Source organism: Fusarium falciforme, chromosome 1, assembly GCF_026873545.1.
Source record: "Fusarium falciforme chromosome 1, complete sequence".
Taxonomy (NCBI): domain Eukaryota; kingdom Fungi; phylum Ascomycota; class Sordariomycetes; order Hypocreales; family Nectriaceae; genus Fusarium; species Fusarium falciforme.
In genome coordinates, this window is record NC_070544.1 from 1073516 (window position 1) to 1090001 (window position 16486).

Consider the following 16486-nt stretch of genomic DNA (forward strand, 5'->3'; position numbering starts at 1 on the left):
CGTCCCAGTTCCGACACTAGATATCCGATCATGGGATGAGCGTTTGTGTGCAACCACAGACACACTCACAGGTTTCGTGTCACGCAGGATCAAACGGCTCTCTCTGTTCAAACATGCAAATCTCTTCAAAGCGGCGATCTCATGTCGACTTGCTTCTTGGCCGCACAAATGTCATCATCGATCTGCCAGCTCTCTACCGAGTCTCACCCCGCGTCCTCTGGTCCGCGACTCTCCCTCCATCTCCAGAGTGACAGGCCCTGTGTCTGCTGCTCCTGTGTCTGCTGCTCCTGTCGAGACCTTGTGTTGGATAATCCAAGACTCGACAGGTTCTCGCAGAATGATCAGTCATATCCTGCCACCACTGTCAAAACCAAGGTGTAATCAGACAAATGTGGCCGCCTACTTGCGCCATCCACGCCCTCGCACAGCACCGTTGCTTTTTTCCGCCTCCCATGGCCGGCCTAGCGTCATCTGATGGACAGGAGTTCCCTTGGTAGTGGTCCCTCTTCCGTTCGCCGAGATAGCGCTAGAGAACTCTCTGTACGAATCGTTCAACCGGCCCAGACACGATATCCTGGGTTCACCTCTTTCAGCCCAGATGCGGAGGCACACTCACCACTTGCTAATGGTGTTATCATCTTGTTGACTCTTTTGGGACATCCCTTTGGACAGGCCGACGCGTCTTGCACAGCTGGACTAGCAGCGTTATTGCGGCTATTGCCTATTCAGTGTCTGTCTCCCTTCCAAGGATTTGTCACGGGCACCACAAGCTGCTTCTCCTACTCTCCCTCTTTCTCACTTTTCAGCATCACCGAACGTCTTACGCACCTATTGCATACTATCAAGCAAGCTACTGTACCCTCAGCCGTAAGCAGCCAAAAGCCGATGGCCTAGCGGCGGCTCCATGATCAATCCGCTCGGTAGCAGTGGCTCCCGCTGCGGGCTCTCGCCAGATATCCCACAACAGAGCAGCCTGTGACAGTCCAATGCAACCATTTTTGCGGGCTTGTAGCGCCAGCATTTTTGCGATTTTGATATATGACGGGAGGCTCGTCTTGTCCCCTGATCTCCGGGGTCTTACCCCTCGGGATGCCGCCGGCAAAGGTCTCTCCACATGGAAAGCTTGGCTCGGATTACACTCTGCCATGCTGGGCATGCGACTTTTGGGTAGCTCCCGCATGCCTCGCCTCTCCAGTGCCTGGTGGACTCTCAAATTGTTGCTTTGTGTCTGGTAATGGTCCTCGGTTCCCCTCGCGTGGCCCACACTGAGTCAGGTCCAACGACCCATCCTCTCCCATACCTACGAGGATCCAGGCTCATTATTTCTTTGACTTGGGCTGTGGGATCTCGCAATCGCCGATTCGATTCTCGATCCTCGGGGATAATGGCACACTCGGCCAGCAGTACTGTATCTCATCTCGCAGCTCTAGTGTTCCACGAGGATCGGAGTTACACTGCATGCGAATCTCCTGAAGCTTGACGGGAGATGACCAACATGAGCCGCCAGGGGTCCCAAGTCTACGGTGGCCCTTGGGCTTTCATTTACTGATTTGGCCTCGCCTACGGTACAAGCCTCATCTGCACTCTTGTGTCTGCCGGAGAGGAGGCAAGCCGCCACCCATGTGCCTACCACCTACCTACCTACCTATTCATCGCCACTATTACACCCGCTCCGGAGCATCTTGCCCGTGACACAAACGATCTACACTCTGGGGATTCTGCACATCATCTCAGCACGGCCTCTTGTGTGACGTCGGGGCTTCTTTTTCTGATCCAACCGCACCTTGTGTTTCCCAAACCCGCCAGTGGCTTCTGATGCCCAGAGCTGTCTTCAATCGTTGGCAGTGGAATGTTGTTAGAACGCCTCCAGGTCAAAGTGACCGTTGGACGCGTGCCCACAGGCTTCAACAAGTATGGCCCGGAGCGATACCCCAATCTCAGGCCCTGTCGCGGCGTCGTTGCCTGTCCATGCAACATGCTTCAAGATGCTTCCCAACATGCGATATTGTCAGGACAATCACCCTTTGTAATAATACAATGCCATTTCAATGATCAACTCGGAGGGATATTTTCTCCTAAACAGGGCCACACCTCGAAAGTGCAAGGCTGTAGGGTAGGCGGAGGTGTGGTTGTGGTGCCCCAATACACAATACATGAAGGACCGGCAATTGTGTTTGTTGAGGGTGCTCAGGGTGGTCAGACCATTCTGTAACGCCTCATAACTCTATATGACATGATAGCTCACATGAAGCTGACCTCGAGGTCCGTGAAGGGAAATACCGCTGTCTCGTCCCAACTTGCGCTCTCGCCTCCTCCCACTTAAAGCCGCCCGAATGCATATCAACCTCTACTAGAGAATGCAGTTCTGGCGACTTGCATGATAGCCACCTGTCAAGCTCCCAGATTCTGCGCGAAAAACGCTCCTGCAGACGATGACCTAGCGCCGCAAACACCACAATTCAATCTAGATGCTACAAGAGGTAAAACCCCAACTTACAAACCGAAATGCCGAGTTGACAACTCTTGGGGGTCATGGGCACCAAACAAGACGCCCACAATATCTTACTCTTGGGCGTAAATGACCTGTCTCCACGATGACCATGATTCAGCGTGGCCGTGGGTTCATAAATACGCATGCCACATGCCCCCATTCCCAAGCCCCCCCCCGTCCTTGTCCCCCAGACCCAACGGTTTTGTGATTTTCGCTCGTCCGCCTCAGCTCCCGACCCAGAATGTGTACCATCTGGAGAGTCACTTTTTCCTGCAGAAAGCCTGACCACCAAGAGTTTATAACCCGGTGCGATCGTGGCCCTGACTGTCCTGTCAAGAAGAATTTGTCGCCCCCAGACAGGGGGGAGCGGGTGGAAACATGCATGGTCGAAAGCCACCGTCAAGTCGATCCTCACCTGCCAAAGCCCAAAAAGTAGGCCCAATAGGTGAGGAAGCACTCGCTCTGTGGTCTGGTCCTTTTCCGCTGACAGGAGATTATATAACGTTAGTCGGGCTGTGGGGAGGTGTGCCCGCCTGGGCCTTGAGCCTGCGGCGACGGACGACAAGCCAGAATATAGCGGGCCAACTGCTGAATCCTACCCCAAGTCCCGGCCAAGAAGCTTCTGGAGGATACAGAACATGGGCCACCTCCTATTTGGGGGCTTCATGGCCCAAAGTTGGATATGCTTCTGGTTAGTGACTCCACCCGTACCCGGGCGACGCGAGTCATCATGATATTATCTCAACGTTTGAGAGACCCTTGAGGACAGAAGTTGGAGATGGCGTTCTTGGCGGTCCTCTACACCTTTGGGTGCCATTTGATTATCGTATACGGGACGAGAAACGAGTCCGGTGGCGCGAGTGATGTGCTGCAACTGCCGACGTCTCCGTTGGCAGGCCGAGATTTGAACACTTTCAAGCTAGCCTGGAGCAATGACAACGGAATATCTACACAAAGCAAAACTCTCGGAAACCTCTAGTTGAACTATGGCGCCAGTGCCATGTGGTACACGGGAGTTGGCTGCTGCACAAACCTGGGTTCCTCCGGCCGGCCGGCCGGATATAGTAAAGATGGGGAAACCTGATACAGAAATCATACGGCGATCAGAGATTCCCATGTTGTTTTCTCTTGCAGATAAGCAACCGCCTTACGTTTTCGATAAGGCTGCAACAGCCCGGGGTTTGCGTCGGGTATGTATGGGGCTGACGAGCGGTCTTGGGCAAATCGTGTAATCCTCCCATAGGTTTTCTCCTCTTGGCGCCTATTACAGTGCAGGGCCAGCCTGCATATCCACGAATAGTGAGTGATAGGCTGCGATTCAGGCAAAATCCCCGCGGGAAAAACGGATATTGTTGGACGCTATGACCGTAACGGTATCTGAGCAACTACATGTCCCGGAATGACGGGTCGGGAAGATGTGATCGGGAGTATCATGAACCTTCTTGACTCGGACCGATACGCTGTTTGGAATCCTGCATGACTGGCAGAAGTTCTATGCATTTCCTTTTCCGACAATATCTAAGTTCACTTTTGTTCTATGTGGTTGGGTTAGTCCACCACCGCTAGCTCAGTTTCAGCTTCCATGTCGTCGAGCACCTCATCCATCTCGGCCTCGGTAGCTTCCAAACCCTCGGAACTCATGAGCTTATTATCCTTGTCCTCAGCTGCACAGGGCCCGGTGATTAGCGCGGCTCAAAACGTGGGGGGGGAAATGTGAGACTTACTTCGACGCTCGACAAGGAGGTTCTCTTGGACCTCGCAGTCAGTCAGGACCGATCCATCGCCAATCACGCATCGCTTTCCGAGGATGCACCGAGTTAGCTTGCAAGCCTTGCCGATAACTACACCTTCCATCAACAGGCACTGCGAGAGCTTGGCTCCTTCATTAATCTGCGAGTTCGCTCCCACCACACACTCCTTGATGGACGTCTTCTCCTCGACGGTGACGTTTTCAGCGATGAGGCTGTCCTGCTTGGTGATGGTGGTGCGAGGTTTGACGCCTTCGGGGTAGGCGATTTTCTTCGCATGGGCATAAGGTGAGGCGGCCTCGGGACCAGTCTCCTCCAGTGACGGCAACTTGGCCAGCTGAAGTGAAATGGCAAGCAGCAATTGAGCCGTGTCCACGCGGCGGATCAGCGGTGCGGAGCCACCAGCCGAGTGAACATAGGCAACGATCGGCGGTACCTCGAATGGGGCCCTTTTGTCGGGCGACGACGACTCGCCCTCAATAGAAATCCCTGGTGTCGCCGAGTCGGCGGCGTTAACTTTCGGGGAGTGTTGCTCGAGGCCATGCTTTCCATCCGGACTGTGCTCCCTGGGTGACGCAGCGCCCTCATGGGAGTTCTCTGCCGTCTCCTCGACCCGTCCGAGGCCGCAAACCGAGTCCATCTTGAGCTTCTCAGCCAGACCCGACTGCCAGCCTGCCTTGGCCCACCATCCGATGACGTCCTCGCCGATACTCTCCAAGCGTTCGTTCTCCTTGATAAAGTCCAGAACCCACCGGGGGAAGATGTAGATGTGGGCGTCTCTGTGGGTGGTAAACATCCGGATGCGGGGGTGGGCTCGCAATAGACCATGGCGAACTGGAAAGCCCTTTCTCTCTTCCGTGAGATCGTTCAAAGAATCGGTCGGCATCGAGTACACAACCTTGGAGAGACTGGAGAATAGCGACCCCTTGGGAGGTGTGACAGGCGACTTGGGCAGGGGAGTCGTTGCGACAAAGTCGGTATTCTCGCCCTTGACCGGCGTCGTAGTTTTCGTGTCATACCAGACACCCAATCCTCCACTTGGGAGCGAGCGGTGGCCATTAGAGAGTCTTGAGGCTCCCAGAAGGTCAGTCAGGCTGGCCGACTTGACCATCCAGGACTGAAGGAGCTTCTCTCCACCGAGTTCGCACACCAGATCGCATGGGAGAACAACAAAGTCGCCAGTAACAAGTTCCCTGATTTCAGGTAGCCTCAAAATCTCGGCTGTGCCCGTGTTCTGATCAAGATCTGCCGGCGAGAGAATGTCTGGCCGGGGTAGAGGCAGCGCCGTCAGGTAAGGGTTGGTGTTAAGGGCAGTGGTGATGGCAGCGGAAGCTGTTGGCGGGCAAATAAGAGTGATACCTAGGTGGTATTAGATCTAGTATCATGCATTTAAAGCAAAATGGCATATATGGCTGTCCGGCTGCAGGGCAGGCACTGGCTCTCAGCACCAAGCTGTGACTCACTCGTGATGCCCATTCGATAGCAGAAATCGATGGGATACCAGACCATAGGCCGGTTCGCAATCGGCAAAAGTGCCTTGGGGTTCTCATCGGGGTTGGAGGTGAAAGTCGGAAATGACGACCCAGGCCCGCAGAGAATGAGGGCTTGAAGCCCGGTTGAGGGCATCGAGACAGCGTGGGGCATGATGCCGCGGGGTGCCCTGGGCTGAAGTCGGTGTTGAGAGGTGCTGTAGCGAAGTGAGGCCTCTGTAACTTTGCGGATATGTAGATCTATAGTCCAGTGATCGGATCGTCCTGCTGATGCTCGCGTGCAGGTCGTAGCTGAGTCGTTTTCATTGACATGCAGTGAAGAGTCACTCAAATCATCGCCAAGACCTCAAAAAAGTAGGTGGGATGTCCCACCTGTGGCTCAACGGCCACCACACCAGCCACAGCCAGTAGCCACACCTAACCCCTGGGCCATTCACGTGCCGGAGCTGCAAGGCTGACCTCGGCGCGGATATTCAATAGTCCCCCGCAATGTTGCCCCTGAGCTCATCGGACCTCGGGTTGTTGACCCCGGGTTGGGTTGCTGGGGGTGGATGGCCTCAGCTCCACCCTCTTGTTGATGTTGGCGATACCAGCCACCGCGTCTACCGATGAGCTGTATTTGACCATAAGATTTCGTTTTCATCGAGGCGGCGTCATCAATCCGTCGCAATTACCAACAAGAAGTATCCCTCGAATCTTCAACGACGTTACAAGGCCCTCCGCCCCCCTCTGCCACCGGCGCGTCCCCTCCACCTAGCGATGCGACAGTGCGCCGCTTAAATGTCTCCCGATCACGGATCGTCGCGGTCGCGACGGGGAGTTTGGAGCCACTGGGTGCCCCTCGCAGTTACTCTCACGGTCGCGACTGTGGGTGTAGCAGCTTGGGTATGGAGCCAGCGAAAGGACGAAGATGAAGACGAGCACCTTGCCGGACTCGACTACGACAACCAAGCTTATGGTAGCGGCCAGGCTCGCCGCTCGGGGGACTTGGGTCGAGGCGATACTAGAGCACTGGAGAAAGGACCGCGATCCGAAGAACAGACTCACGGCATTAGGCAGGTGGATGAAGAAGCAACAAGCTCCGGAGGCTGGCGACAGTTCATCGACTCGACAGGTAAGAGTGTAGCCGCCGGCGTCGCAGCTACAGGCACAGCCATGGGCAAAGCCTTGGCCTCAATTCGCGAAGAAGACAAGAGTCAATATGGCGATGGCAACCCCTGGCAGGAGGAAGCAGATGCTAAGAGAGAACGAGCGCCTGCGACGGCACCCTCGCCCCTCGTTGGTGGCAAGCGACGCAAGACTGTCGCTATAGTAGTCTCTGCCGATACTCAGATTGGACCCGAGGATGACGACCCATTCCACGAGCACGCGGTAAGCTAGTCTGACCTCGAGTCCACGTTTGGTACTAACACGGCATCCAGTCTATCTTGTCGCACATTCCCCGACACAACGACTTTTCCAAAGTCAAGGTCTTTGTTTTGATCTACGCTCCAGGTCTGAAGGACACTACAGTGGATACTGCTACGAGTAACCTTCCACCAGCTTCACTCAGCTCTTCATTTTCTAACATCGGACACGATCAAGCTCAAACTCCTGGCGAGGAAGTGAAGAACCCTATGTAAGTTGTTGCCCTGTTTATGTGGAATCCTACTAACGGTTTAGGTCTTCTGGAAGCCCTGGGTTCAACTCTGTTTACTCGCAGGCTTTGGCTCTGGTTGAGAAGGAGACCATGGTTCTCCCTTTCACCACGCCCAATGGCCATGTTCACATCCTCCGTCATCTTCAGCCGGAGGTCATCTATCTCCAGAAGGCCCTGTCTGGAGAAGACGGCAGCACCATCACAACTCTCCAGACCTGGCTTCGTCACGATGTCGTCCTCGTTGTTGGGGCCGACGGTGGCTCTGGTGGTCTGGCAGATAGTGAGTCGGAAGCTGAGAGAGCTGGAAAGAGTCAGGAGTGGTGGCAGAGGCCTGAGAGAGTTGGCCGAGGACGCGGCGTTGTGGTTGTTGATAGCACTAGGCTAAACGACGACTGGGCACGCCGAGTTCAGGGCCAGGAGTGATTTATGAACTGGCAGAAGATACCAAGCTTTTGACATTTAGTTATGCGAGCAGGATAGGAACTTATGTAGTTGGAAATACGGGACATGCTGCTTTTTGTTGATGAAGCCTTTGTGAACCTAGTTGCATGATTATTAACTGAAGAAAATAACCTATTGTCCATATTTACAACTGCCCGCCTCAACTCCCTCAAATTCCCATCCAACAGTCTCCCGATGCTGGTTGCCGCGCTCACGTGACCCACCCTTCGGCGTCAGCCACCTCAGGCCAGGGAACGAACCGCACCCGTGATGCGGCGACTAAGCGTGCAACTTCATCAAAAGAACACCTGACTACCATACAACACTACAGGCTTCTGCAGACGTCTAGACAGGCGTATCGATTTACCCTTGGCCTCTAATAGATCATACCTATTGATTTTGAGTTGCGCTGCATTTGACGGCCCGCACCCTCAACTCCGACCCCCTCGGCTCCTCCAGCGTAACTCCAGGCGACGTGCGACCAACACCCATCATCGATCAAAGGCATCCCAACCTCGGACCTGGCGTCGCGCCATTGCGAATCCATCATCCATGTTTGCGCCGTGATATCATCACTTTGATTGACATCGATCTGATAACGGCGGCCGCGAAAAGCCGTCTTACCTGCTGCCCCCCGCGGCGCAGCGCGACTTCAACACGATGGCGCCAGTCGGACCTGTTGTCCATCAAAATGTCGCCACAAAAGCCAAACGTCCCATCCCACCGGGGATCCAGACCAACGGAGTTATATCTTCTTCAAAATCCTCGCCCTCTCCGTCAATGTCGGCAAAGAAACCACCTCCGAGCGCGAAGCAACCGCCGCACTCTGCCAGCGAGCGGGCTATAACCGCGTCAACCGTGCGGCCCATCAACCGAGCACGCCGAGAAACCGCATCGCAACTTGCCGGCAGGCATTCAAGAAACAGCGCCGGCCTTCGCTCAGCATCCATGGCTGCAGAGACAACGCTGCACGATGCGGAGCCTCCACCTTATGGTATACCACCCTGCTGACTGACGTCTTGTCCGGTTAGCCGCTAACTCGCCCACAGTGGTTACCGACAGCTACATCCTGAAGAAGTTCGCCGGTCGACCACCATCACTTATAATTCATATGCACCCGACACATTTTCGATTCGATAACCAAGATGGCATGTTTCCGTACAAGTCACCGATGAAACTGTTCCTCGATCACCTCCGGAGTCGCACGGTTCCTCACGACCTTCTCCAATATCTTACAGATGCGGGTGTGCCATTCTACGAAGGCTGCCTCATTGTTCAAGTCCACGACCACAAGTCCGTCGCCCAAGCAAAGGATGTCTCCAAACCTACACCACCCAAGGGCTCGGTGGTGCCATCATCCATACACAATTACAACCAATATCTCACACCTTCCCCCTTTGTCCCCTTTCCCAAGGAAAGTTTGTCCTCGGACGGCAACGTTAAGGGTGGGGATTCGAAGGACAAATTCGCTGAAGAAAAGAACAAGGAAAGCACTGTTGCCGTTCCCGCTCCCGAGGATGTGAAAGGAAAGACGACAAAACCGAAAGTGTTTACGGTTGTACTGCATCCTACTGCACTCAGCCTCCAGATGGACTTGTTGATCAAGGGTTCTACTCCCAAGGACAGCGACAGCATCTCTGCCATTCCACCTCCAACGCCAATGTCCATAGTCCCGCCAACGCCGACTGCCACCAGCATGCCACCACCGGCTAAGCGACAGAAGCGTGAAAAGACGGAACTCGACGGGAGCAACATCCATGCTGCAGAGGGCCAGATTCTATTGGCTACGACTGCACCTTTGATGCTGGAGCCAACCAAGAACATCGAGGAAACCATTGTTCTCCTTGAGGCAATGTCTCATCCCAAGCACTCTGAACCACCACCACAGCCCAAGACTCGTAAGAGGACTGTGGCCGAAGTGGCTGCTGATGAAGCTGCAGCCGCTGAGGAGGAACGTTACATGCTCTTTGGCGACGAGCGGTTGTCCTCAAGTGTTGCTGGCGCTCAGAATGGCGGTGCAGCAGACGGAGATGCCTCGGGAGGTGCAACCTTTGAGCCAAGATTCGAGAGATTCAAGGTTCTCGCCGATATCAAGCGAGAACATGCCGAGAAGAAGGAGCAGGAGAAGCTCAAGCAGCAGGAGAATGACCGAAGACTCCAGCAACAGAGACAGCAGCAACAACAGGAAGCGGTTGTATTGGCCCAAAGACAGGCTGCAGAGCAAGAGCGCACTCGACGAGAAGCTGCTGCTAGGGAGGCTCAGCTACGACAAGCAGAGACTCAGCGACAAGCGCAAGCCCGCGCAGCCGCCTCGACGCCAAGCAACCAGAACAATGCCAGACCCAACACGGCTCAACCCCAGCATGCCCATACCCAGAATAACACAATGGCGAATGGAGTCACCAACGCAGTCAACGGGGCCACACAAAACACCGTTGCTAATAACTCACAAAACCAGGCCCAGCCTCAGGCCCAGGCCCAACCCCGGTTCCAGGCTCAGATCACACAACCGCCGGCCTCTTCTCCCGCTGCTCGGCAGGGTACTCCTCAAAACATGTCGTCTCCTATGGTCGCGAGCGTCCCAATGCAGCAGACCAACTCTGGAATGGCCGTAAGCCCGCCACGACCAGCCTCGGTTGTCCAGAATGCACCTATGTCGGTGCCCATGGCGCATAACATGTCTTCTAGAGGCAGCCAGCAGAGCCATCCATCTGGAACACCACGCATCCCTCACTCTACGCCCAACATCTCTCATGGCACGCCTATCAACCGACCTGCGATGACGTCGACCCCTCGCATGACTCAGGCCAGTCCACCCCCTAACATGATGGCGCAGAATTCGCAGATGGGACAGGCCATGATGATGAACAACCAGAACATGAACCAGGCGAACCAGCAGGCCATCGCCCAAGTCGCGGCTCACCAACGAGCCATTGCCCAGCAGCAACACATGGCGGCAATGCAGAATGGTGTTAATAACGGCAACATGAATGGCAACATGAACGGCCAAATGTCACCCCAGCAGCAACAACAGATGATGCAGATGATGCAACGCCAGCTGATGCTGCAGCAGCAGGCGCAACAGTCCCAGGGACAGCATCAGCAAGCACAGCAGGGCAACATGATGACCCAACAGCTGGCCCAGCAGTATGCCCAGCAGATCCAGAACATGTCAGGCAACCAGATGCGACAGATGACGCCACAGATGCAAGCTCAATTCCAGCAAATGATGCGCATGCAGCAGGTTAATGGCCAAATGGGTAACAACATGCAAGGCCAGGTTAACGGCCAGATGATGAACGGAAACAACGTGAACATGCAGGCTCTTCAGGCCATGCAGCAACAACAGGCTCAACGGCAGGCTCAGGCACAACAAGCTCAGCAGCAGCAGCAACAGCAGAACCAACAGCAGCCTCAGCAAGGACAGCAGCAAATGGGTAATAACCCCATCCAGACTCAGATCCAGCATAATGCGCGGGTTATCTACCATCAACTGTTGCAGCAAGCCATTCTCAAACACGGGTCTCAAGACAGGATCCCGGCGGAGATCAATGAGAAGCTCAAGCAAACCAGCATCTCACGAGCTCAAAATCTGTTCCAGCAAGGGATGATACAGCGTAGGAATCAGCAGCAGCTCATGATGCAACAGCAGCAACAACAACAAATGCAGCAGATGCAACAACAGCAGATGCAGCAGCAACAGTTGCAGCAGCAGCAAATGCAACAGATGCAAGGAATGAACAACATGATGGGTCCCCAAGGAGGGATGTGATGAGTGTCGGGCGGAGGTAGGAATGAACACGATAAGCAACAAGCTTGATTTGCATGGGCTGAGTTGGAGTTTCGGCCGGGCAGTGTATTTTTTTTTTTTTTTCAAGGGTTCTCTTCGACTTTGGGAGTTGATGTTTTATACCCCGCGGAAAGCGTTGAATTCGGATCAAGGGTTTTCAATCAAGGCCATCATCAATGGGATGGATACGTGTATGGCTCTCACAAGATGGGTGGGCTTGGTCATTAATTGCTAGGAACGGCAATGGGTTGGTTGTTGCATGGTGTTTTCGGATACGTTGGGAGATGATCGTTTTGCCAAGTAGTCTTAAAATGGATGCTTTCACGAGTGTATCGACAGGTTTAGGTAATGAGTATAAACTTGATGAGTTATTCTTGATCAGTTTGAAGCAACTATCTAGAGATAGATTGTCTTGAAGGTTGGTGTTGGGAGCGCAGTCGCGTCGAGTGTCACGTGCGTGGAAGTGCCGGCGCAAGATGACACAAGTGCCAAGGCCGAGAGAGCAAGCTTGGTCATGTCGTCGACGCTAGAGACCCAAACCCGCGATAGCTCAACCTCCAGGCAACGCAACGTGACCATTTCATCACGCATCTGCTCAACGGCACGCGACAGATATTCCTCCGACAGTCCCTTGGTCCTGAAAAGGCAGCAGAATTTCCACGGTTCCTTTTCATCCGACTTGCCGCATCGCCCCCGGCTTCGTCCTTCTTTCTATTGACACTTCTCCTATCTCGTCGTCCAGATGCATCGGCCGGAGCTATTCTCGTTTCTGCTGCCTCTTCTGGCCACGTCGGTTTACGGCGCAGAGAACCTCGACTGCTCGAATATCCGGGTAGATGGCCAGAAGTTTGACCTATCCAAGCTCAAAGGCGCGCACTCGGTTGTCACGACCCGCGTCGAGCCCAGCACTATGCTGCACTACAACACAACGTACACATTGGACGTGTGCGGACCTCTAGAGAAGAAGGGAGCAAACAAGTGCCCCAACGGCACGAGAGGTATGTATCAAGCTTGATACTTGCGCTGGAAGCTCGTAAACTGACTGATGGCAGTGTGCGCCGTCACCCACCTTCTCAACAACGACACCAAAGGCGAGTTTGATACGGTCACGAAGGTAGTAGCCATAGCGGGTAACCTCGAGAACGCTGGCGGCTCCCGATTTGAAGTGACTCCCACAAGACTCAAGACGAGCGACTCGAATTCCGATAGACAAAAGGAGGGCCTTCGGCTGGTACTCGGTGGTGGAAGGTATCCCCTCAAGGGCAGTGACGCTCCGCCAGAGGGTGTAACGGATCAAAAGGCCATTATCGAGTTCCTCTGCGACCCGGACAAGGAGGGCACAGAAGGAGAATGGGTCTGGGGGGAGGGAAGCGGCAAGCTCAAGGCCCGAGACGATGAGAAGAAGGAGGGCGATGACAAGGAGAAGGAGGGCGATAAAGACGGTGATAAGGGCGGCGAGGAGTCTACGATTGAGCACCAGCTCAAGCACGACAATGCCACCCTCATCTGGGACGGCTATGAGAAGGAGAAGAACATTGATGTCCTACGCCTGACGTGGCACACCAAGTACGCCTGCGAGAGCCAATCTGAAGGTGGTGATGGTAACAGCAGCTCCCACTGGGGCTTTTTTACCTGGTTCATCATTATGTGAGTATCCCGCGTCGGTTCTCATGCCACATGCTAACACTTTTTTGCAGCGCCTTCCTGGGCATCGCCGGCTACCTAATCTTTGCATCCTGGATCAACTTTACCCGCTACGGCGCCCGAGGCTGGGATCTCCTCCCCCACAGCGACACCATCCGCGACATCCCCTACCTACTCAAGGACTGGATCCGCCGGGTCCTCAACACCGTGCAGGGCACCGGCAGTCGAGGCGGATACAGCGCGGTCTAAGCTCTGTTTACGTTTCATGTTTCATTTACACCGAGGTGAAATGGCCTATCCTGGCCTGTTAGGGAGGGATTTGGTACGGCGCTTCAGGCTGGACAAGCTTGCTCTCTGGTTGGAATTGTATACATAGTGTGGTGATTTTTTATCGTCATGGGCTGGGGGTTTCTTCAACATGTAATTGGGTGTTTAGATTCAGATTCAGAGAGGCAATGCAGTGCTGGGTTTGTGGCCGGTTGTTTGATGCTGGGCATACGGTATTTCCAGTCAGCCGATAGTGATATTGAGCTGTTTAAACCACGATGATGGGATTCTTGTTATTGTCATGCTATAAGCCATGACCCATAAGTCTGCCATGACTATCCGGCCCCAGTTCCAAGGTCCGGAACTTGCTCCGAGGCTCATGATACAAACACCATGACTGAGTTAAAGTACCGCAAGTTAAGGCACAACCGAGGTCCCCCACGGGTAATTTATTTGCTAGAGAACATGGACCACACCTGTATCTGAATCATACTATATCCCTCTATCCCACGAAAAAGAACGGGATGACTAGGCCAAAACGTGGGTATAAGCTCCGTCCAAAATGGGGCCCCTTCAGCTAAAGCGCGCGGGATGCAGACAGTTCGCCGTGACTCTAAGCATGCAAGAGACGACGAAAAAGGGAATGATTCCAAATAATGAGCCAATTGGATCCCTGTCGCTCTTTTTTGACTCTGTTCCTGGGTGAGTCGAATATGTGAGCAAGTCTTCAGCTGCGATAGCGGAGGTGGTTTTTCTTTTATCGATAAGATCAGCAACCACAAATAATTCTCATCCCCCTCCAAACCCCTCTACCCCTTCAACCACACTCTCTCTACCTTGCTCGAACGATAGAATCCTACGAGGAAGGAATTTAATCACTCATAATGGCTTTTCGACTTCCCGTACGATGCCGATTGGCGTCCATCGCCGCCGCGTCTCGCCCTCGGATCGCCTACCGAGCCCTCTCTTCGCTCCCCAACGCCGACCCCTCGCCCGAGTCTAAGAGCGCCGCCATCGTTAACGAGCACGCGCCGTACATGGTTGCTACATACGCCCGTCCTCCGCCTGTTTTTGTCAAGGGGGAGGGGTCGTGGCTTTGGGATGCAGAGGATCGCAAGTTTTTGGATTTCACCGCCGGTATCGCTGTCAATGGCCTCGGACACTGCGATCCCGAGTTTACCAGGCTCTTGACCGAGCAGGTATGTTTTGACAACAATTGATCAACGATATGATATTAACTTGTGTGTTTTTTAGGCCAAGACTCTCGTTCACGCTTCCAACCTCTACTACAACCCCTGGACCGGCGCCCTCTCCAAGCTCCTCGTCGAAAAGACCCTCGAGTCGGGCGCCATGCACAACGCCGCCTCCGTCTTTGTCTGCAACTCTGGCTCCGAGGCCAACGAGGCCGCCATCAAGTTTGCCCGCAAGGCCGGCAAGGTTACAGACCCGTCGGGCGAAAAAGTCGAGATTGTCTCCTTCAACAACGGCTTCCACGGCCGCACCATGGGCAGCCTCTCCGCCACGCCTAACCCCAAATATCAGAAGCCGTTTGCGCCCATGGTTCCTGGGTTCAAGGTTGGAAACTATAATGATGTTTCTGGCATTAACGATCTTGTTACTGAAAAGACGTGCGGTGTCATTGTCGAGCCTATTCAGGGTGAGGGTGGTGTTACCCCCGCGACTGAAGAGTTCCTCGTTGCCCTCGCCAAGCGCTGTCGTGAGGTCGGCGCCGTGCTAATCTACGACGAGATCCAGTGCGGTCTCGGCCGAACGGGTACTTTCTGGGCCCACGGCAATCTTCCTAAGGAGGCTCACCCAGATATCCTCACTACTGCCAAGGCCCTTGGTAACGGATTCCCCATCGGAGCGGTGCTCGTGACGCAGGACGTGGCCGATAAGATGAAGGTGGGCGACCACGGAACCACCTTTGGCGGTAACCCTCTCGCGTGCCGACTGGCGCACTACATCGTCGAACGTCTCTCCGATAAGCAGCTCCAGGCCTCAGTGACAGCCAAGTCGGAGGTGTTCCGACAGCGTTTCACCAAGCTCCAGGAGAAGTACCCAGAGCTGGTCAAGGAGGTCCGCGGCCGAGGTCTCATCCTCGGTCTCCAACTCTCCGAGGACCCCACGCCCATCATTAAGGCTGCTCGCGAGAGGGGCTTGCTCATCATCACAGCCGGCACAAACACTCTTCGATTCGTGCCGAGCTTGACTGTCACAGATGATGAGATTACCCAGGGTCTGGATATCCTCGAGGCAGCCATTGAGGCGACCCGGTAAGAGAGAGGATGTAGAGCTCGGTGTTGGAGGTGTTGGATATTTTGAGTTTTCTTGTTCTTGGTTCTGTTGGGCACTGGTTAAGATTTGGGTTGAGGAGCGTAAAAGTAAGGTTAGATAATAAGACAGATACCATTCACTTACTGTCTTGCAGACGTGTGGCTTAAGAAAGGCCCGACTTGATATGATCTGGTATTTAAACCCTCGCTGCCTCCTCGTTGAGTTGCTCTGTGTTCTTCCCTTCAACTTCAACAACCCATGGAGCTCCCTACAGATGAGTCTTCATCTCTAGGAGCATCGTCTTTATAACCAGCGCCACCGTCGATGGATTCTGTTGCCCTTAGTATCTGTTCTTTCAACATAGCCGCGGCGAAGTCGCTCTGCGCCGTCGTCACCATTGCACGGGGTCGCTTGTGTTTTGAGACAATCTGCTTCTGTTCGATGAGCTATGATGAAACGGCCTTGTAAGGCTCTGAGCTCATTTGACATGACAGGTTGAGATATTCAGGTCAGATTTGAAACTTCGAGTGGTAAAGCGCAATATATGTCAAGTGGACAATTCAAGAGAAGTAACGAAAAAAGTCATCCAGATGTCAATTCATGTATGGCTGTATATGTCCGCAAACCCAACTAAACCAAAAGCAATGCTGTGCAACCAAAATCACACCGCACGACGCCAGAGCCTTAATCCTCACACCG

The 16486-nt window shown here is 54.1% G+C and overlaps 5 protein-coding genes across 5 annotated transcripts; 4 read left to right on the top strand and 1 right to left on the bottom strand.

Annotated features, from left to right (window-relative positions):
• Nucleotides 1-4039: 4039 nt before the first annotated feature.
• NCS54_00025700 (Hypothetical protein) lies at nucleotides 4040-6030 on the bottom strand (the record flags this gene model as incomplete). The annotated part of the gene is made up of 3 exons (XM_053145912.1): nucleotides 5703-6030; nucleotides 4216-5598; nucleotides 4040-4155 (listed from the first exon to the last, which is right to left on the bottom strand). Exons 1-3 carry the CDS (start codon nucleotides 5881-5883, stop codon nucleotides 4040-4042), a joined length of 1680 nt encoding a protein of 559 aa, XP_053001887.1. The 5' UTR covers nucleotides 5884-6030.
• A 479-nt stretch (nucleotides 6031-6509) lies between these two features.
• Nucleotides 6510-7791, top strand: NCS54_00025800 (Hypothetical protein; the record flags this gene model as incomplete). Its single annotated transcript, XM_053145913.1, has 3 exons — nucleotides 6510-7100; nucleotides 7151-7347; nucleotides 7392-7791. 3 exons carry the CDS (start codon nucleotides 6510-6512, stop codon nucleotides 7789-7791), a joined length of 1188 nt encoding a protein of 395 aa, XP_053001888.1.
• Nucleotides 7792-8469: 678 nt separating this feature from the next.
• On the top strand, nucleotides 8470-11581 carry NCS54_00025900 (Hypothetical protein; the record flags this gene model as incomplete). Its single annotated transcript, XM_053145914.1, has 2 exons — nucleotides 8470-8803; nucleotides 8859-11581. The coding sequence occupies 2 exons, from the start codon at nucleotides 8470-8472 to the stop codon at nucleotides 11579-11581; spliced, it is 3057 nt and encodes a 1018-aa protein (XP_053001889.1).
• Nucleotides 11582-12341: 760 nt separating this feature from the next.
• Nucleotides 12342-13492, top strand: NCS54_00026000 (Autophagy-related protein 27; the record flags this gene model as incomplete). Its single annotated transcript, XM_053145915.1, has 3 exons — nucleotides 12342-12597; nucleotides 12652-13246; nucleotides 13297-13492. 3 exons carry the CDS (start codon nucleotides 12342-12344, stop codon nucleotides 13490-13492), a joined length of 1047 nt encoding a protein of 348 aa, XP_053001890.1.
• Nucleotides 13493-14394: 902 nt separating this feature from the next.
• On the top strand, nucleotides 14395-15790 carry NCS54_00026100 (Acetylornithine transaminase; the record flags this gene model as incomplete). Its single annotated transcript, XM_053145916.1, has 2 exons — nucleotides 14395-14709; nucleotides 14765-15790. The coding sequence occupies 2 exons, from the start codon at nucleotides 14395-14397 to the stop codon at nucleotides 15788-15790; spliced, it is 1341 nt and encodes a 446-aa protein (XP_053001891.1).
• Between the last annotated feature and the right edge of the window lie 696 nt (nucleotides 15791-16486).